The 19,256-nt window shown below is 57.5% G+C and overlaps 8 protein-coding genes across 8 annotated transcripts; 4 read left to right on the forward strand and 4 right to left on the reverse strand.

Annotated features, from left to right (window-relative positions):
• Positions 1-128: 128 nt before the first annotated feature.
• On the forward strand, positions 129-1,771 carry MYCTH_2312038 (uncharacterized protein). Its single transcript, XM_003666855.1, has one exon. The coding sequence runs from the start codon at positions 394-396 to the stop codon at positions 1,690-1,692; it is 1,299 nt and encodes a 432-aa protein (XP_003666903.1). The 5' UTR covers positions 129-393; the 3' UTR covers positions 1,693-1,771.
• A 668-nt stretch (positions 1,772-2,439) lies between these two features.
• Positions 2,440-4,991, reverse strand: MYCTH_117406 (uncharacterized protein). The gene is made up of 2 exons (XM_003666856.1): positions 3,969-4,991; positions 2,440-3,771 (listed from the first exon to the last, which is right to left on the reverse strand). Exons 1-2 carry the CDS (start codon positions 4,024-4,026, stop codon positions 3,278-3,280), a joined length of 552 nt encoding a protein of 183 aa, XP_003666904.1. The 5' UTR covers positions 4,027-4,991; the 3' UTR covers positions 2,440-3,277.
• A 1,982-nt stretch (positions 4,992-6,973) lies between these two features.
• MYCTH_2312042 (uncharacterized protein) lies at positions 6,974-9,290 on the forward strand. The gene is made up of 3 exons (XM_003666857.1): positions 6,974-7,162; positions 7,530-7,592; positions 7,818-9,290. The coding sequence occupies exons 1-3, from the start codon at positions 7,111-7,113 to the stop codon at positions 9,122-9,124; spliced, it is 1,422 nt and encodes a 473-aa protein (XP_003666905.1). The 5' UTR covers positions 6,974-7,110; the 3' UTR covers positions 9,125-9,290.
• Positions 9,291-11,107: 1,817 nt separating this feature from the next.
• Positions 11,108-12,180, forward strand: MYCTH_2084777 (uncharacterized protein; the record flags this gene model as incomplete). Its single annotated transcript, XM_003666858.1, has 2 exons — positions 11,108-11,248; positions 11,303-12,180. 2 exons carry the CDS (start codon positions 11,108-11,110, stop codon positions 12,110-12,112), a joined length of 951 nt encoding a protein of 316 aa, XP_003666906.1. The 3' UTR covers positions 12,113-12,180.
• A 280-nt stretch (positions 12,181-12,460) lies between these two features.
• MYCTH_57543 (uncharacterized protein) lies at positions 12,461-12,682 on the reverse strand (the record flags this gene model as incomplete). The annotated part of the gene is made up of 1 exon (XM_003666859.1): positions 12,461-12,682. One exon carries the CDS (start codon positions 12,680-12,682, stop codon positions 12,461-12,463), a length of 222 nt encoding a protein of 73 aa, XP_003666907.1.
• Positions 12,683-13,561: 879 nt separating this feature from the next.
• Positions 13,562-15,340, forward strand: MYCTH_2312046 (uncharacterized protein). The gene is made up of 2 exons (XM_003666860.1): positions 13,562-14,999; positions 15,114-15,340. Exons 1-2 carry the CDS (start codon positions 13,769-13,771, stop codon positions 15,332-15,334), a joined length of 1,452 nt encoding a protein of 483 aa, XP_003666908.1. The 5' UTR covers positions 13,562-13,768; the 3' UTR covers positions 15,335-15,340.
• Positions 15,341-15,890: 550 nt separating this feature from the next.
• Positions 15,891-16,792, reverse strand: MYCTH_2312047 (uncharacterized protein). Its single transcript, XM_003666861.1, has 2 exons — positions 16,512-16,792; positions 15,891-16,329 (listed from the first exon to the last, which is right to left on the reverse strand). Exons 1-2 carry the CDS (start codon positions 16,623-16,625, stop codon positions 16,081-16,083), a joined length of 363 nt encoding a protein of 120 aa, XP_003666909.1. The 5' UTR covers positions 16,626-16,792; the 3' UTR covers positions 15,891-16,080.
• Positions 16,793-17,161: 369 nt separating this feature from the next.
• Positions 17,162-19,229, reverse strand: MYCTH_2145572 (uncharacterized protein; the record flags this gene model as incomplete). The annotated part of the gene is made up of 2 exons (XM_003666862.1): positions 17,162-18,914; positions 19,021-19,229. The coding sequence occupies 2 exons, from the start codon at positions 19,227-19,229 to the stop codon at positions 17,162-17,164; spliced, it is 1,962 nt and encodes a 653-aa protein (XP_003666910.1).
• Positions 19,230-19,256: the final 27 nt, after the last annotated feature.

The raw sequence follows: 19,256 nt of genomic DNA on the forward strand, positions 1-19,256 counted from the left end.
AGCTGAAGTAATCCATAACGTCAATGAGTGTTAAATGTTACAGCGCCAGGGACACTGCGCTAAGACCCCACAGCCGGACCCATCGGCCTCACGGAGCCTGAACCAGGAAGATTGTATTCAACGTTCATGGAGCGAGTACAACATTGTTTCCTCTCATACACTTAACAATGACGTGAAGTCGATCTAGCAGGTGAATCATTACTCATTTGAATTCATACGAAGGGACATTCACACAGTCAAACTTTCTTCAGTTTCTGTCTTTCTGATTTTTTTCCCTTTTTTTTTCTTTCGCATTGAGCCAATCCATCCACATCAGTAGGGGAACACGCGGTCCCGTCCCAGTGTCTTTCGGGGTGCTGTTGCATTCTCTCATTCTCCCCTCGTCCACCTAACATGGCCTGGGACTCAAAGGCGGCCCGCCGGAGGAAAAGCAGTGCCGCATCGGGGACGAGGAGCATAGCCATCCACGCCAGACAGCAGTCGAGACGTGTCGCCCAGCCACGTTCTCAACATGTAGCAGATCCTTTCCTCCAGGACTTTCTGAGCCCGTCGTTTGACGCCGCCTCATACCTCAATGCGACTTTACCGCCGCTGCAAACCTCGTCTCGCACATCTGGGAGCCAAGGCTCGGCCCGGGAAGCAGTACCGCTTGCAGAACTCTCGATACAGACGCAGGAGTTGCTCTCTCAGCTCAACGCCCACACCACCAGGCTGACCAATACCCTGACCGAGTTGACAAACGACATCCTCAGGAGTGGCAGCCGCCTAGCCTACGAGGTAGAGCTCTTGCGGGGCGAGACACTCAGTTTGGCGGAGGCGCTTTCCGAGGGGCTCGAGCATGACATTTCCAGGTTCGTGCCGGGCGGCGTCCGGGACATCATGGCCGAGCCGAAGGCCGGCGTTGACAGCCATGGCACGTCTGCGCATCAGCGACGCAAGTCGATACTCATGGCCGCCCCGGGAGCCACGGCAGGGGCCACGAGAGCCGCCGCTGAAGGCACAGCAGCGCCAGCACCAGCGCCAGCGCCGGCAGAAGGCCCGGCCGGCCAGGCCGAGACGTCGAGCGCGCCCTCCGAGCCGCCCTACATCACCCAGCTGCGCACACTTACCCTGGTCCGCTCCCGCCTCGAGTCCGTCATCAAGACCTTCGGCGACGCCATGGAATTTGTCTTCCCTCCCTCCGAGCTCTCCGTCAGCTCCTCCTTCCTCTCCGTCTCGGCCCCGGACGCCGACGGCGGCGGCCGCCACAGCACCGAGGAGAAAGGCCAGCAGGTCCTCCGCAAGCTGCGCGACGAAATATCCGGCCTCCTCTCCGGCAACGACGGGGGCGACCCGATCAAGGGCATCGAGGACGCCGCGCGCCGCGTCGAGGAACTCAAGGAGCTGACCACCGTCTGGAAGGGCACGGCGGAGGAGAAGGGCCGCACCAAGTTTGTCGAGAGCTTGGCTAAGATGGTGGAGGATAGACATCGGGAGCTGCTGAGGGAGGTGGAGGCGCAGCAGCAGCAACAGCAACAGCAGCAGCAGCAGTCTTCGGGCCGGCGGGACGGAGCCGGCAGGCCCCAGGCGGAGGCGAGCGGCAAAGCGGCCGGTGGTGTCGAGGTTGCTGATGGTCCGGGGCAGACCGAGACCAAGGGTTACGGCGCTTACGGGTTGATCAGCCAGCTACAGAGGCTGAGGAACGGCTTGTGATCGGTGTGATTATAAGTCATTCGGTGGAGTTGCTTCATGGCCTATCATGCGGTTACCTTTTTTTTCCGGCCTTCCTTTACAACGTCTCATGACAAGTCCGGTTTGGGGTCTTCTTCTTTACAAAGACGAACAACGGATCAGTGGCTCGGCTGGAGCGTCATAGGCAAATGCCAGGTTTCCGAGGCCGGGGTTTATCTTTCGGGTTTGGGCGTGAGTGGATAATAACAGCCTCAATACGGGACTGCAGGGGCAGGGGAGGGGTTGGCCGGAAGAAGGCGTGATCGGGTACCGTTACCGTGGACTCGACTGGCACCAATGGTGGTGGGAGCGTTCTCGGAAACGGGCGCCGTACCACCGTCTGGATCATTCGCCCTGTGAGGTTATATATCCTTTAACACAAGTCTCTCGCAGGACGAGCCCATTATCACATCATAGCTCACCAGCTGCGAAGAGATCTTCAGATCTCCTAATGCACATATTATCTCTCAACATGTCTACTCATCGTCAAAATGTCCCTTCCAATTCTATCAGAAACTCAGGCTCAGTTCAGGAACATGCCCCTAAGCTCCCGAGTCTTTCTCGGAAGGCCTACACTATGCTCGCTGAACACCATGAGCTGTGCGTGGATGTAAACGCAGCCAGATCCACCCCAGCTTCGAGTACGCGCCCTGCCGGTTTTGACCAATAAACCGTCTCCAGAGCGATAACATTTTCCTGACCCCCTCCCCCCAAGCGCCGGGTAACCTGAACAAGATTGAACTGCATTCCTGTTAATTGCTTAACAGCATTACGATGCTCTTTTCTTTCGCTGCTTTCGAAAAGCCGTGCAAACCCAACCCACCCGAGATAATGCAAGTTGTTCAAACGAAGTGTGCCGCCCCAAACCCGCATATGATTTCTGTGACTCTTCTCTCTTTTTTTTCTCTTTTCAAGCACCGGGATCCCTAAAAGAGGTGGCCTGCCCATGAATACCCAACCCATGTGTATCTTACGTCCAGAGGGGAAAGAAAAGGGTGTGAGATAGGCAACGCGAAACAGATCTACCACAGCCCGCCCTCGACAAACTCCTGGGGACACATGCGGATTAACCGCAACCGGTTCTTCGAGGAGTGACCGATCCCCTCCATGGTTGGGAGACCGAAATTCAACAAAAGGAGCAATTCAACCCCGATGCAGTTCCCACGGGTGCAGGGTGACACATCGCCCTTCTGACAAAGAAGAACTCCATGCACTCCCCTTACCCAAAGGTAAGCATCTGGGCATTGACTAGGAATAATACCACCAACACCAAGATAAAGACAAAGAGAATAAAAGAGAAAAGGGGAAAACCTTGGGCAGACCAAGAAAAATATCCTTGCCATGTCGAGGTGTACCCGTGAGCGTCAAGGCGGCTCAAAGCCACATTGGCTTCAGATCTTTCGACGTTTAAGTCTTGGGGAAGGAAGAGAAGAAGCTGACAAAAGCACTCTAGCCCGTTAAAGGCCGCCTTCGTCTCCCCCAAAGAGGACCGCTTGAGCCATTGCAGTACCAAGAATTCGGAAACAGGAAACGGCACATTCCCCCCTCGACATGGCGATCCCTAAGGCTACCTCTTCATGGTCGACCGTTCCAGGGCGGTTTGCAGCTCGGGCCGGTCCTTCAGCATGTCCTTGGCCTCGGCGAACGTGAACCACTTGCGCTCGCGCTTCTCCCGCTCGGGCCAGTCGGCCTCTTCGCTGGTAACAGTGACCTCGTAAAACCGATAGAGCGAGCGGGGCTTCTCCTTAGGCGAGTCCTTGCCGTCCTTGGTCGAATCCTTGCCGGAGCTCTTGGACGACGAAGACGAAGACGACGGTGATGCCTTCTTGCGCGGGCTCGTCTCGTGGATGTCTCCCAGGTCGTAGTCGATCTGCACGAAGATGCCCGCCTCCTCCCAGGCCTCACGGGCCGCCGCCTCGTGACATTCCTCGTCCGTCTCCCAGCCGCCCTTAGGCAGCACCCAGCCCTTCCGCCGCGTCGACTGTATCAGCATCACGTAGGCCTTGTCCTCGGTCAAAGGCACCACACCGGCGACCAGGCGCTCGCCTTTCGAATTGTATCCTGTGGCACGGGGAAGAGAAGGGAAAAAGTCAGTTTTTATGACCTGCGCGGTTCGGGGAGTTGCAAAAGATCGGAGCCTCGGGAGGAGGAAGAGAAAACCTGAAAGAGGCGCGTCTGCAACCCGTTCCACGAATTACTCTGAACTCATCGCCTCGCTGGATGGTTGGGGTTTCATTTAGAAGGCGAGGGCGACTCACTTTGATTACTCCTCCCAGTCCGCGACTCCATTGAGCGATTGTTCCCGCTTGCCGCCATATTTTTCAGTGACTTTATGGCAACTGGTTGTTGAGGCTTCGACAAGTCCCGGGGTGGCGTTAACAGACCCAATCGAGGAAGGTGTCAGCGAGGCTCGGCGGGTTCTGGACGGTTCCGCAGCAGGTAACAGCTGTAGAACGGCGAGAATGCGACCTTCTCTTCTAACAAGCTGAGGGCAGCATGGTCATCGCTCAGAGATCGTGTCAAGATGAGGCGGTGAGTTTACGGCTAAGGCAAGGGTGTCTTGCGCCTCGATTTACCGACGAGGATAATGAAGCGGGGGTTGCCGAGAAGCCACTGCACAGAATCTGTACTTGGTATCTGGCCGGGTGACAGCGACTTTTTTTGTTGCTCTTCCTTTTTAGTCTTGTAGCGAGGCGAGACCGTCTTCGTGGAGTAAACGAATGAAACCAGGCTGGTGGCTTGTTGCGGCGCAAAAATCTTGTGCAACGGTCTTTCCACCGCGTGAGGAAAGCCCGGGGTCGGTTGGAGACCACGCAGGGGCGAATGGCAACCAGTCTCGACAAGTCGGTTTCGAATATACCAAAGAGGCCGGACGGGGAAACGGCTCGCAATTCGGGCGGAGACGTCGCGGGTTTCGCAGAGATGGTGGTCGAAACAAAGTTTTTGGCTCTACGCGCACGCGCTTGGCAACCGGGGATTAACAAAGGTTGGCCACGCCAGGTTCGGCCGCATGCAACAGTCTTGAAGGGGATTTCGAGACCCAGTTTCGGGGTAAGCAACGCAAGTGTGCTACAAACGTTGACCACCGAAGACGTAGGTGGTTTGGTGGGCGCAAAAGAGCTGCGCTGAGTGTGGGGGGAAAAGGAGGACCTCGTTGCGCCGGCAGAGCAATAGTAAGGTGGGTGCCTAACCTATTCGCACCTGCTCGAGATGGGATGAATGCTGGCTCGTTGGCTAACGTTGAACGTCAGGGCGCGCTGCTGGGCGGGCAGGGCTGTTGGTCCCCCAGCTGGGGAAAGGAGGGGCAGTCTTCGGGGAACTCTGGGAGACTGGAGCTGGGCTTTATACTCTAAGGTACATCGCAAGGTACACGACAGAAAAAAAGGAGCAAAAAATGACTCTGTTCCGGCCGGGCCATCGAGGCAAAAGGAGGCTAGCAAGCAGCTCCCTGCAGAGCGCAGTGGCCTTGCTGCTCGCTGCGTTGCCCGCAGCCGCTGCGGCAGGCAGGGGTAGCTTCTGGTCGAATACTGCGTATCCTCCCACTGCGTACCCCACACATGGCGGGCGGCGATATGGTGGCCATGACGGAGGCGGGTGGGCAGGAACTGGATGGATGGATGGATGAGGAGACGGAAGGGGAAAGGCACGAACTCCAGCAATAGTTTGGTAGAGCTAAAAATTTTGCCAATGCTGAGCGAGCAGTAAACCGAACGAGGAAAACGCCGAGTGGAGCGGCCGCATAGAGTGGTTGCGTGGGGTACATACATACGTACAGCACATACCCTGAAACGGTGACATGCTAGGTCGTTGTGCACTTGAAGTTTTAGAAGGTACCAGGGCTAGCTAGTGTCCTGTACAGTACATACATACGCAGTAGTGTATTGTACGAATTACTGCCGGGATCTCAAATCCCGCTACTGATGCTGGGACCCAGCCTGCTTGTCAGACATTCCGCTTCGGATTGACCATTTATTACATGTCAATCCAATCCCGAGACCAGCTAGTTATCGCCGGAGAAAACTTCTTTCCGTCCATGCATCGAGACAGAACACACGTTGAGCGACTGGATGGTGTGCGGAAGCCGCCGAGGCCTTCCGAGTTTGATTTTAATGACTGTCTTTCCGAGTCCTTTCCTAACGGAGATACATTGGCCATGGCATAGTGTAATCGAGACTTGCGGACTGCTTATCCAAAATCGCGTACGTGTCCCGTGAGGTGATGCCATTCCGAAACGTCCCGGGCCCGAAAAGAGTGGGCATGTGTTCGGCCTCGCTGGCGCTTTCCAGATCGACCGATTCCATTCCCGCAAAGCACAGGCCAGCCTGCGACCTCGAGGGCGCCTGCCTGGGCAGTCTTGTTCATTTCGCACCTGTGCAACTTCCAAGGTTCAGACTTGCTTCCCTTTGCACTTGTTGGCGTCGTACGAAAACGTGATGGCCCTCAGACTGCTATAGTAACCGAAACAAGCTATTTGTTTGCCATTATTCGAAAGCCCTCCGATCTCCATCTCGAATCCCCTCTGAATACTAACTTCGCTGAGCCGTCGATTGTGGCATCTGTCGCGCACTTGTCACCCGCGCCCGTGTACGACTGAATATGCGGGGCAGCGACTCCGGCTGCTGCCGCGGGGCAAGGCACTGACAGACAGTGGGGGTCGGTGATGTAGTGTACGGATTAACATACATACACACAGTACTCGTAGGTCGCTAGAACCGTTCAATGCCCAACAGCCCGGCATCACAGTCCGCCTGCTGCACGTCAACGCCGCTGTCCTGATCACCACCCATCGTTCAGCGGCGATCGTTGTTCACAGCATCGTCGTCATCCTTGCTTCGGTCACCCACGCAAGTTCGAAACTCTCGCGCGGTCGCGCGGGGCACTGGGCGAGCGATCTTGAAGCTGCCGCTCGGAGAATTGCCCTGGCGTACACTAGGCGCGCTCCTCTAGCTCACGCCCCGCTGGGTTTCACCGCTCTGCAACGGAAGTCTGTCTCCCTCCACAGCTGGATCCTCGGAGCCTGCGGGACGCCGACCACAAGCCCCCGGAATACGCGCCACGCGGCACTACCCCAAAGCGTAGTACGGCTCTGCAGCCTCATTAACGGAAGTTTCGCACCTTCGGAAGCCATCATCGGCTCTCCCGCGAGCATAGCCGGCCGTTGGACGTGCAAGCCCTGGAGCACAGCACCGACGTTCCTCACCTCCCTCGGCCGGCCACCGGAAATTGATAACGGTGTCGAATCCGCCTGACGACGTCCGGCGCCGTGGCACTTGCATCGCCGCTCTCACCCGACTGCCCCGCTGGGCCCCCGACTTGCCCGGCTCCGGAGCAGACCCGGCTTGCCCTACCGGCTTGGTTTCACAAGCCAAGAGAAGGATGGAAGGAGCAGCAGAGGCAAGCATGCAAGTACCTGGCGAGGTTGCAGCGCAGCATTCGTTCCTCTTTCCAATCGGTGAGTCCCGAGATTCCGAGCCATCTCACCCAACCGTTCGGGCCATGTGCGTCAACGGCACGATATCGTTGGCCAATCCGCTCCGGAGACCACGCGATCTCCTCCCGCATTCTACACCACGCCTGAGTGGGCTTATGGTGCCGTCTCAATCTCTTGTCCTCCCGTGCTGTATTCACGAGCCTACACGAAAGCCAATCCCTTCACCATTTCACCCCACTCACAGCTAGCGCTGGATCCTTTTTCCTTCTGTCATGGGTTTCGGCCGCCAATGCGGCGGTTCCCCAACCACAGCCCCGGGTTCCACATCAAAGTGTACTGCGTTTTTCGACAAGATTACAGATGCTAACGGTCTTGTCAACACAACTAGGCTATGATAACTCTTCCGAGTGCGGGTATTGCCGAAGAAGCCGTGGTGGTCAGTTTGCAAAGCGTGAATGTTCTTCCCTCCTGACTGTGACATGACCTGGCGTTCATCGTTTACACATCCCCGGACACATGCGGAACGGCTGCCCATCCCGAGCCTCCTGGTCGGCTCGACCACCCCCCACCCTCCCACTCTTCGGTCACGCTCCAGGATAGGCATCCTCTCACTAGAGATGCCTTGCCACCACTCGCGTCCATGAATGCGATGTCAACTAACACTCATTTTCTGCAGGTTATTCCTACTATGCCATAGCGACGTCCCTGACCCCAGCCTTCTACCAAAAGATCGTTGACCGTTGCTGGAGGCGCTCTGGCACTCTTTTGTACCGGCCGAATCCGAGGCACTCGTGTTGCCCACACTACACCCTTCGGTTGGATTCGACCCAGTTCAAACCCACCAAGGACCAACGCCAGGCCGTCAACCGCTTTAACCGCCACATTATCGGGGATACCTATGTCAGGGAGGCGGCCCGTCTGCATCCGCGATCCCGCGCCGAGGTAAGGAGGCGCCACAATGTCTTTGACCTGGTCGAGAGAATCCACGAGCCAGAGGCCCAAGCCCTCAAGACCCCCCCAACACCGGACCACGACTTTACTGTCACTCTAGAGCCGGATACGTTCACCGAGGAGAAGTACGAGGTTTTTGAGAACTACCAGCGCGTCGTCCACCGCGAGCCGCCCGAGAAGATATCCCGCAATGGTTTTAAGCGGTTTCTGTGCAACTCCCCCCTGAGCCGGGGTGTAATGGTAGGCCCGGACGGTAGGGAACGCCAGCTGGGATCCTTCCACCAGTGTTACCGCATTGACGGAAAGCTGGTTGCCGTCGGCGTGCTAGACCTCCTACCCGATTGCGTGAGCGCTGTGTACTTCCTTTACCATGAGTCGATACATTGGCTCAACCCGGGCAAGCTCGGCGCGCTGCGGGAGATAGCCCTGGCACGCGAGGCCGGCTACCGTTGGTGGTACCCTGGCTACTACGTGCATAATTGCGCAAAGATGAGGTACAAGATCGAGTACAAACCGCAGTATGTCCTGGATCCAGAAGATCTGCGGTGGTATCCGCTTGATAAGGAGGCGCTGGCGCGGTTCGATAAGGCACATTACGTCTGTTTCTCGAGAGACATGCGGGAACATGAACAGGTCAGTCATGACGACGGGATCCACGACGGCACAGCAGAACCGCCGCTGCCAGAAGCAGCAGGAACATGTGCTAGTGGAGCCGGCCCACCAGAAGAAGCAGATGAAGATGATGTCGACGAGTATGAGGAAGGGGAAGGGGAGGAGGGGACCTTCCTTCTGTCTAGCAGCATGCCCGGAATCCCATCGCTCGCCGAGATGGAACAGGTTAACATGGACGGCCTGGTGCTACGGTCCGACTTCTCGGACAACCTGATCGTCGCCTCGCACCTTGTCAGTTGGGATACGGAGAAAATCTCCGACTTTGGCACGCTCAAGTCGCGCATTGCCGAGCTCGTGGCGGCTGTAGGGCCCGATCTGATTGGCGAGATCTGTATTGATTTTCGGAGGAGGTCTTCGTGATAGCCAGCTGGTGTAGGCTCCGTCCGTATGACGGCTGCTAGATCATGAATACAGGGTGGCGAAGAGGGCGAGCGGGCGCGAGTGCGGATTTTGCAGCACGCACAGTTAGTTAGTGCAGTGCATCGCGGATGCGGCAGGAGGGCTTGGTTGGGTGGACACAGCGAGGTGGTTGTGCATGGATTCAACGTGATAATGACGGCGAGAAGATCTGAGGTCACCCCTAATCCAGGAGAGACGGAGCCGCTTCGGTAAACGGATCAGGAAATTGATGTTGTTGTCCCCTTGCCGCTTTTGATGCTCGGTCCGCCACAGGCTCGGTCAAGGGACCAGCATGACTGTAGTCGGTAGTCTGTTATGTAAGTTGGCATGTGGGGGGGTTTGTTTACTTTGCCAGGAGGTGGCTCGTGGTCGCGTGACCGATGACTTAAAACGTAAGAATGTGCGTTGGGCTCAAGATGGCGCTCCAGGATGCGGTTTACTGGTGCCCCAGAGTTCGTGCCCGGGTAACAACCGCGCTCTCAAGCCGCTTTTGCTAATCGAGAGGAGGGAAACACACGGACTTTGCGTCGGACCCCAAGGCTTGCATGGGAGACAATAGGCATGAAAGACGAAATCTCTATTATGTTACTGGCCTTTGAATGTTCCAAGGTTCTCTCTGCGGCAACATTTTTGACTTGGTGGCTGTTTTCGCTGCTGAGAGTGCCACAACAGTGATCAGAGTTGGCATTGGACGATGTCCTCAGCTCGGCAGTGGCGAGCGAGAGACGACGAGAACCACTTCCAGACTGGTGCGGTCTTGATTTGACTTACCAATACATCTAGAGTTATTTGGGTAGAACTGCGACAAACATTTACGGAATCCATCTCAGAAATGGAACTTCCAACCTTCCTCCAGGTGTTCACTCGTGGTGTGGGCGGCGCCTTCCCGAAGAGAAGAGCATCTTTCCCACGGTACCTACCTCGAGTCCACGTAGTAAGTGATTCTCCTGTCACGATTCCGAGAGAGATTTGGAATGACATGTCCGCATGGCATTTTGATCCCTCAAAAAAAAAGGCTGTCTATAATATCCATATTGTCCGTGCTTGCCGCTATCAAACCCGCAGCACTTTCTGGGGTGCGACTTCGAGAAAACTGCGTTTGGAAGTCGGCCCTTGAAGTCAGGTTGCGCTGACGTGCGATGGTGGGGGTTTCGATCGACCTTGGAAGCATCGAGGTTGCCGGGAAGACGCCGGGCCTGTCTCTCGTCCTGTCAAGCTCGCTTTCCTTTGCATTTCCTCCATCTTGGCCAGGAACTCCAACCGCAGCAGCATTATCCCAGGCTTCCGCCTCCGGCAAGATTTGGATTTCCAAGGCCAGCTCCTGCCGAATTGAGGTCTCAACTTTGATAAACGGGGAAGTACCCGACACGGCGACCTTCGATCCAAGCATCTTGACCGCGATTGCCAACTTCCCCCCTGAATGTTCGGTGAGTACCTCGACATTCCCATCTGCTGTTGCTATCTAGCTAATCCCTACGGCATCTGATGCTGCAGGTCTGGGAACATCTCGGGCTTAGGCTGCGGACGAACCACGATTCCCAGATACAATCCGCCTGGAGCCATGCACAGGCTTCGTACTTCTTGCACCATCCAGACCTCTCATCTAAGATGGTGGCCCCTGCAGACATCCCACTAGCTCAACTCCAGGGGCTGAAGTGCGAGGCGAATTACATGTTTAGATCACTGAGAAGAAAAGTTGGCAACCAGACGCACGTTCCCAAGCCAGTAACAGCCGAAGTGTTGAACCGCCCCCAGCAGGCAGAGAAACCTTCTCAAAGACATACATATAACCTCAGAAGCAACCCAAAGCGAAGCAGGAAAGCGGTGTTGGCCCAAGAGGAATCCAACGATGTGAGTCCCACCTCGATGACGACGCAACCCCCTCAGTTACCCGACCATGAACAAGGAGACGTGGAGTCATTAGCAGCAGAAGCCATTTCAGAGATGGCTTCTCTGCTAGACATTGCTTTTCGTAAAGTTATTGGCGTGAAGGGTGCAACGACGGGAATTAAAACCATCAAAAGTTTGGCCTCCCCATCATTACTTGAAATTGCTCCCGCCGTTTGGGATATGCAGTATCTTCAGGTGACGTATTAGAGCATCTTAAACATCCCGTTGGTGAGCTAACTCAAGTCGTAGGCCATATATGTACACTCACAACTCATTCCGTCCATAGCTGCTGGAATTGGCCGTCTGCGGAACGCCCATTCCGCGACTCTCCGAAGGAAGCTGGACAACTTTGCGCGTCCGATCACACCAGCGAAAGACGACCAAGAGCTGGCGGATCCGAGGTCAGATGTCACAGACGAAGTGCGACAGCGACTATGGCTACTGTGTCAAACTCGAATACGGGCGGGACTGGTTAGGCGGCCATTTGCCACGAGACAAGCAGAGCGAAAAACAGTTGAACAGCCGCGGGTTCAACTCGGCCTTGCAGGAACGAGATGGGAGAATACTCCGACTCATGAAACCGACGTCGGCTATTTGCCCACAACGGAGCATCACGACCTGGCAGAAAGCTTCGACCTTAGTGGCGGCTTCTCGGAAGTCCTCTCCGAGCCGGCCGTCCACGAGATAGGCGTTCTGGAAGAGACGAGCGACTCCTACACGCTAGAGGACGGAGTACCGTCCTCAGACAACTTGACCCTCAGTTCCGAAGGCGACTACTTTTACACTGACGGACAAGGAAATGTTTATCCGATCGCCAGGGAAGCAGTTGCGGAAGATGGCCAGAGTGAATGGTTATCCACCCAACTTACGGATCCCTACGACTTCAGCCAAACGCAAGGTGAAGAATTAGAGGAACACTGGCTTGGTAATCCAGGTCAAACATTTATTATGTATCAAGGAAACGGAACAACAGATCCGGTCGGCCATATCAACACAAACGCTGCCGCAGAAAACTTCTTCCCGCCGCCGTACCCCGAAGATGCGCCGTTGGGCAGTTGAGCCGAGACTTTGTCGGACCAAATTCGCGGTCAGTCTGGCGGACGCATACCGCCTTCGCGCATGGTCGTATGAGAAAGAGCCAGAAGAGAGCTGGAATCAATGCCCCGAGGATGCGGCGACCCATGATGAGCTCAAAAAACTCGAAAGCAGAGTTACCCGCGGCCAGCGCGAAGACCCGAGGTGGCGACAAAAACTTGCGTCGGAGCGTCGACTTCTACCTCCGTGTCCCCAACCGTCCGTCCTTCTTTTGGCTGCCCGGCTCTCGCGTCGCCCAGCTGCTCAGACGGGAGATTGGGAAGCCACCCCCAAAGGCGCATTCCGTGACGCTCCCAGCCACGAGGTGAAGCCTCAACGTTTTTGCTCGGGACCCTTCTTCTCCCCCTTCTTTTCCTTTTTCTTTTTCTGTTCGGGTTTCATGGTGGCATAGTGGATGTACCAATGCAGTACACACTGGAGGATGAGGGCGATGAGGACGATGATCAGGATGGTGAAGAGGTGAGGCTGGTCGTTAAGCACGGCGACGGCCTCTGGTGTCGCCCCGATTTTGCCGAACCAGTCAAATTGCCCCATCGCGGCGTTGTTGGTGTTGCCTGTTGCTGACGTCGATGTTTTGGATGTGACGCGACCGGAAGGTTGGTGCGATTAAGTTGAGGTTGAGGGCCGCCTCCGGGAATTACAAGAATAAGTTCCGCGGCCGCCTGCGCCCGTGGCAAAGAGATTGAGACGGAAGAGAAAATAACAGAATTACTACTAGATGTTGTCCGAAGGAACAGTCGAAGAGAGTGGAACGAAGAAACAGCAGAATCTACACGAGAAGGGAGAGGAAATGGGCGGCCGTTTAAGCGCAACCATGTGAAACCAGGGACGTCACGATGGAGCTGACTTCAGATACCTTACTGTGTAGGGATGTCATTGATGGCCCCGTCTTTCCCCCAATGCCTGAGCAGATCTCGGGATGCGGGTCTGATCCGGGGTCGTAGTTATTGGCGTTGCAGCAGCGGCAAGAAACCGTCCAGAAGGAGGGGGGGCTGGTCCTCGAATGTGTTTCAGGGCTGCGCCAGAGTTGAACGAGAGTTAGGTAAGCGAGGACTGATTGGTCGCAAATCGTGTCTGATCAGGAGTTGACAAGGCCCAATGGTCCAAAACATATCGCCCAGGGGTCCTTACTCGGGTCGGAAGTGAGCCAAGTCAGACTACGGACTGCTCCATACTGTTGTGTAAGTGAGTACTGATACTTTCCATTTCAAAAAGCTTCTTGTTATCGTTGTGACTGGCTGATGTGTCGAACCGGGGGGAAAGGAGGTGGGAACGGTTTGTGGTCACATGAGCACTCACATGACCAGTTCAGTCGCGCAACACAGAATGTGGTCCATGGGGGTACTCTGTAGAGTGCCAAGACAAGTTACCAAGTGAATGACTTGGTGCCTCGAAAGTTAGGCGCGTATCTTTACAAGTTGCAGGCAAGCTTGGACCCAAAAAAAATTGTCTGGGCCATCTGAACGTGTGGCAGCCGGTTGAGTGCTCGTCCCGGCCCGATAGAAGCGATACGTGACCGCCAACAAAAAAAGCTCGACCTCGGGACCAGCGACCAGCAGCCAGCAACCAGCAACCAGCAGCCAAGCCGGGTGCGGGCCGAGCCAATTGAGCCGAAGAGCGATGAGCATAGCACGTCCGGCCGCCAGGAGGCTCGTCTCCGGGTGCCTGGCCGCGGCAGCGGCGTCGCCGTCGCCGGGTGCTGCATGCGCTGCGCCGGCGACGACGACGGCGCCATGCCACCACGGCCGACTCGTCCTCTCTAACCAGTTCCACAGCTCGCCGCAGCTGTCGGCGAGGCGGCGGCCACGGTTCGCCAGCGTGCGGGCGGCCGACATGGGCATCATGGACGACAAGCAGATCGACCAGTTCACAAAGGAAAAGTTTCCAAAGTACACGCCCGAGGAGATCGAGCACCTCAAGACCAAGTACTCGCCCGAGCAGATCGCCGCCCTCGAGGCGGGCGAGGCGGCCATCGACCCGCGCGACCTGACGGTGCAGGGCCGGCTGCGGTCGGACCCGTACACGCTGCCCTACATTGACGACTTTGCCGAGACGCAGCCCATCGTCGACAAGCGGGCCCGGCACAAGGAGGCGCCGGACCCGCACGCGCGCTTCATGAACATGGACGAGTTCACCGAGGACCTGATCAGGTGGGCCGACAAGTTCCAGACGGGCGACGTGACGGGGACGCTCAAGACGCTGGTCGACTTCGTGCCGGACAAGTACAAGAAGACGCCCGAGGGCCAGTGGCCGGGCGACGTGCGCGAGGAGGCGCACAGGGCCTTCCAGCGCTACCTCGAGGCCGAGGTGAGCAGGCAGGCGGCCAAGGACCCGGACGACACGTCCGGGCCGACCGACGCCGACGTGCTGCAGTACATCCTGGAGCGGTCGGCCATGACGGACGGGAACCGGACGACAGACACGTCGCTGGCGCACGGCCTGCCCGGCAAGGTGCCCGGGGTGGCCGGCCTGTACAAGAACGCGATCGACCCGGAGGACAAGGGCCTGGACGACACGGGCGTGTACCAGGACCTCAAGCGGCGTACCGGCCTGAGCGTGGCCGAGATCCTCAACCTGCAGTCGAAACGCATCGTCCAGCGCTTCGTGGCCAACCAGACGCGCCTGGGCAAGGTGCGCAAGGCCTCCGTCATGTTCGTCGTCGGCAACGGCAACGGCTGGCTCGGCATCGGCGAGGCCAAGTCGACCGAGCCCACCGTCGCCGCCCTCAAGGCCCGCCTCATGGCCATCCGGAACATGCAGCCGATCCGCCGGTACGAGAACCGGACCATTTACGGCTCCGTCACGAGCAAGGTGTCGGGTACCGTCGTCAAGATGGAGGCCCGCCCACCAGGTAAGACTCTCTCTCTCTCTCTCTCTAAAAGGCTTCATATACTACCGGCGTTACCTTGTTTTTTTTCGGGATTTGGAGGATCACACTTACTGACGGGTTAATGTACCTGTCCAGGATTTGGCCTCCGCGTACCGCACCGCATCTTTGAGATGTGCCGCGCCGCCGGCATCCACGACCTCGCCGCGCGCATCCCGCGCTCGCGCAACCCCATGAACACAGTCAAGGCCGCCTACTGGGCGCTCACGCACCAGCCCGACCCGGACGAGATCGCCATGGGCCGCGGAAAGAAGCTGGTCGACGTGCGCAAGGTGTACTATGGCGGAGACGTGTACTAAATCTTATGTATATCAAACCACCAAACCTTTTTTTTCTCTTTTCTTTTGTATCTTGTCATTGTGGTTCTGCTTGTCCCCGGCAGAACTGCACTGTAGAATCCTCCTGTATAAAAGAAGAAAGAAAAAGAGCAAGCGTCGTGTGCCGTGTGTACGTACGGACATGTGCATACATCCATCATGGCCCCGTTTGGCGAGTCCGGGGAGGGATGTGCTGGGGGGCGTGGCGTGGCGTGGCGTTAGTTGTGAATGATGACGCCAATTGCTTAGTAGTGGTGGCATTGTACATATGTACGGATGACATACATAGGTAATGTTCGGTGTTGCTGGGCGGGCCCCTCCCAATGTTGTTGCATACACTACCTCCATACTCTAGGTAACTTCCCTCCTTCCTCCTTCCTCCTCGACTGGCACACGGCTTTTCTCTTGCTTTCCCCCTGTAAATGTCAAGCCCATAATCCCCACCCTGACCATCATCATCGTGGCCGTTGCTGCCGCCGCCGCCCTCGTCAACCAATCCTTAACCCATGAGACCGTGGATATCCTCGTCATGTGCCGCCCAAATGATGAATGGCTGTTTCTGGTAAAATACGGGACTTGGATGTCTCCCGCTGAACCTGAACCGGTTTCGGCCGCTCTCTGGCCGGGGGTGGGAAAAAAAAATTAAAAAAAAATAAAAGGTCCTTCTGTCAAGTTTCACCTCACCCTCAGCCGCTTGATCTGGTTCAATCCCCTCCAATCAATCCTCTTCAGCCTTCTTCCCCCTCGTCCTCCTCACCCCCCTGCTGCTCTTCCTGACCGTGATGCCCATGACCCTGACCTTGCCCTTGCCCTTGCTGGTCGCCGCTGCCCCAGTCGATCTCCTGCTGCAGCACGATGCTGTACACGCTCGCCTTGAGCAGGGTGAAGACGAGGCTGGTCTGACGCTCGAGGGCGCGCAGGCCGTCGAGGATGTCGGACGCCGGGGCGCCGGCGAGGTCGTCTAGGATGGCGGCGAGCTGGATTATTTTTGGTTAGTTTGTGTTTGTCAGTTTAGGGTCTTGACTTTTATTATTATTTTTCTTTCGTTCCATTTTATTTTTTTTAACTTTCTTTTTTTTTCTTTCCCGAGTTGGTATTGATTTCATGTATTCGATGATAACGTGTTTGGGGGAGTATGTGAGGGAGGAGGGGAACGGACGTTTTTCATGTTCTCGGCCAGCCGCTCATACTCCTCCAGAACCTCCTGCTCGAGCGGGGAGAGCTCGGGCGGGGATGCGAGGAGGGCGCTCTGTGGTCGTGGTGGGGGATCCATAGCGATCACTGCGTGTGGTTGTCCCAATTCTCAAAGTGAGGTTGTGAGAATGCTTGTAAGGACGCGGTCGACGCGCACGGGGGGGCTTGTGAACGCAGCATTGAATTGAGCGGGCCGTTGCGAGTGGTTGTGGGGTTGTTACGCTGTGCCGCAGCGTGTAAGTCGTTACGGTATCTTACAGGCGCTCGGCCTGATGCGTGACTGCCGTGTCCTTCTATCTGACCGTTCTTTTTTTTTTTTTTTTTTTTTTTTTTTTTTTTTTTCGCGAATTCGATGGATAACAGAGTTAACATGCATCATCAATTTCATGGGCTGGTAAAAATACATTGCATCTAACCAAGAGCTCTTCCATGGCACTCATCCCATCCCTGAACCCCTAACCCCTAATACTCAACCCCCACCCCCCGGAACCCCTCTGATGGTGGAAAATGAGGTGACTGATTCTGGACTTGATGGCGCCAAAAAGAACATAATCTTATTCAGCTTACCGTACTAGTCGCTCTGGCAATGAATACATATATAACAAGGTCAGCTCGTCAGCACGACTTCGTTCTGCAACGGCCGGCTTTCTCACACGCCGCCACGCCCTCCGGGACATGGCTCCCATCCCGGAGCCTCCTGAATAACAAGATGGCCATAATTGCGCCGTACCAGCTCAGCTGCTCCCTCTTCCACGCTCTCGGCTTTGACCCGTCGGCCGGTCTCTCCAGGATCACCGCGGGAACCTGTTCCCAACCGGTGCTCCACCGGCGACGACGCGGCCGGTCCCCATCCTCCGGCTCTCCGGCAAGGATTGCAGAACCATCCGTCATCGTCGGCATGTCAAGGTTCCTTTCCTCGGCCTCGTGGTCCACGACGAAGGGCACGGCGTGATGCCGCAGCAGCCCGGGAGACGGTCGGTCTTCACCGTCTCGGGTCTTCCCCGGGGAGATAGGCACGACGCGGTCGGAGCCGATCTCGACCCAGACCTCGGCCTTGCGGATCGTGTCGGCGTGGATGAGGAGCAGGACGAGCCCGGCCAGAGGGACGGCCACGGCCCAAAAGACAAAGAACTTGTCGCCATAGGGGCCGAACCCGTTCCCCATGGAGAGGATTCCGGAGACGATGGGCAGAGGGCTGAGGATGCCGGCGAGGTAGCCGAGCCGGTCGAGCGCCTTCCGGTTTTCGTCCAGGGCTCTTTGGGCGATGGGGCCGTGGCGGCACGGGACAAGGCAGAACTCGCCCGTTGTGCTGGGCTGGCTGGTGATCCTTCGCTTGGATATGTTGGCCATCTCGCCCGTCGTCCCGGAGACGGTCGGAGCCCGGGGAGTGGACAGGGAGGCGACCGGTGATGCGCTGCTCAGCAACTGGATGCGCCCTAGGAGACGGACGAGCAACCTCCTCCACACCGTGTCCCCGTCGTCGGCCTCGTCGTTGAGCTCCAGCGAGCGCAGCATCCGCAGGTAGCACGCCATCGTTGCCTCATCGAGCACCCTGGGGTGCGGCTCCAGAAAGTCAAACAGCACGAGCCATTGGTGGTAGGCCGCCTCGGCGACGACGGTGGGCAGCATGTCGACGGCGTGCGGGTTCGACCTTAGCATCTCCGTCACCATGTCCTCCAAGTCCTCCTTGACCTCCCCTTCCGCCCCGGTCTCCGTCTTTGCCTCTCCAGCAGCATCAGCATCAGCATCAGCAGCACTAGCAGCACCAGCAGCAACACCCGCGCTCCTCCTCGCCCTGCGCCTCCCCTGACCCTGGCCATCCCGCGGATCCCTGTCCAGGAACAAGACGCTCCTCTCCTTCCCAAACCACAGGCCCGCCCGGCAGAACACCACCCCCAGCCTCTTATTCCCCGTCTCGCGACCCTCCCGCTCTTCGCCAGCGCCTCCTCGGGGCAGCAGCGGCATCACGGGCGGCGGCAGCGCCCCGTCGACATCACCGTCCCTCACACCACCACCGAACGCGATGCCGCCCCCCTCCAGCTCCACGACCTCAGGATACTCCCAAACGTACCCCCCGAGCCTCTGCCCCCTTGTCTCACTACCATTTCTACCACCACTACCACTAGCGGCACCGCCTCCATCATTCCCTCCCGCCCCATCTCCGCCGCCCCTCCCCCGGATCACCACCGGCCGCCACGGCCTCCGCCGCGCCAGGCACTTCCGCACGAACCGGTCCGCCCACCCCGCCGGCACCAAGCCCTCGGCCAGCGCCGCCTCCACCACGTCCCGCGGCAGACCGCGAACCACCACCACCGCCTGGTGCTGGTTGTAGTGGTGGTCGCTGCTGCTGCTGCTGCTGCTGCTGGGGCTGGGAAAGGAGGAAGGGGAGGGGGAGGGGGAGGCGGAGGCGGAGGCGTGGCGGAGGAGAAGCTGGTGTAGGGCCCAGCGGGGAGGAGGCGACGGCGGCGCGGCACGTCACGGATGCGGTTCGCGGATCCGGTCCGTCTCCCTCGTCCGGGTCCCCGCGGATGATCTCGAGGACGGTGGGCGGCTGCCGGAAGGGGAGGGAGAAGCGACCGGACGAAATGGTGTTGGTGTTTGTGTCGTTTGGGCGGGGTGAAGAGGAAGGGAAAGGGGAGGCGGCGGCGTGGGTGTTGACGTGAGGGAGGGGGCAACAAGACATCTCCGGTGTTTGGCTGTTTTGTGGTCG

The sequence above is a fragment of the Thermothelomyces thermophilus genome, chromosome 7, assembly GCF_000226095.1.
Source record: "Thermothelomyces thermophilus ATCC 42464 chromosome 7, complete sequence".
Classification (NCBI taxonomy): Eukaryota; Fungi; Ascomycota; class Sordariomycetes; order Sordariales; family Chaetomiaceae; genus Thermothelomyces; species Thermothelomyces thermophilus.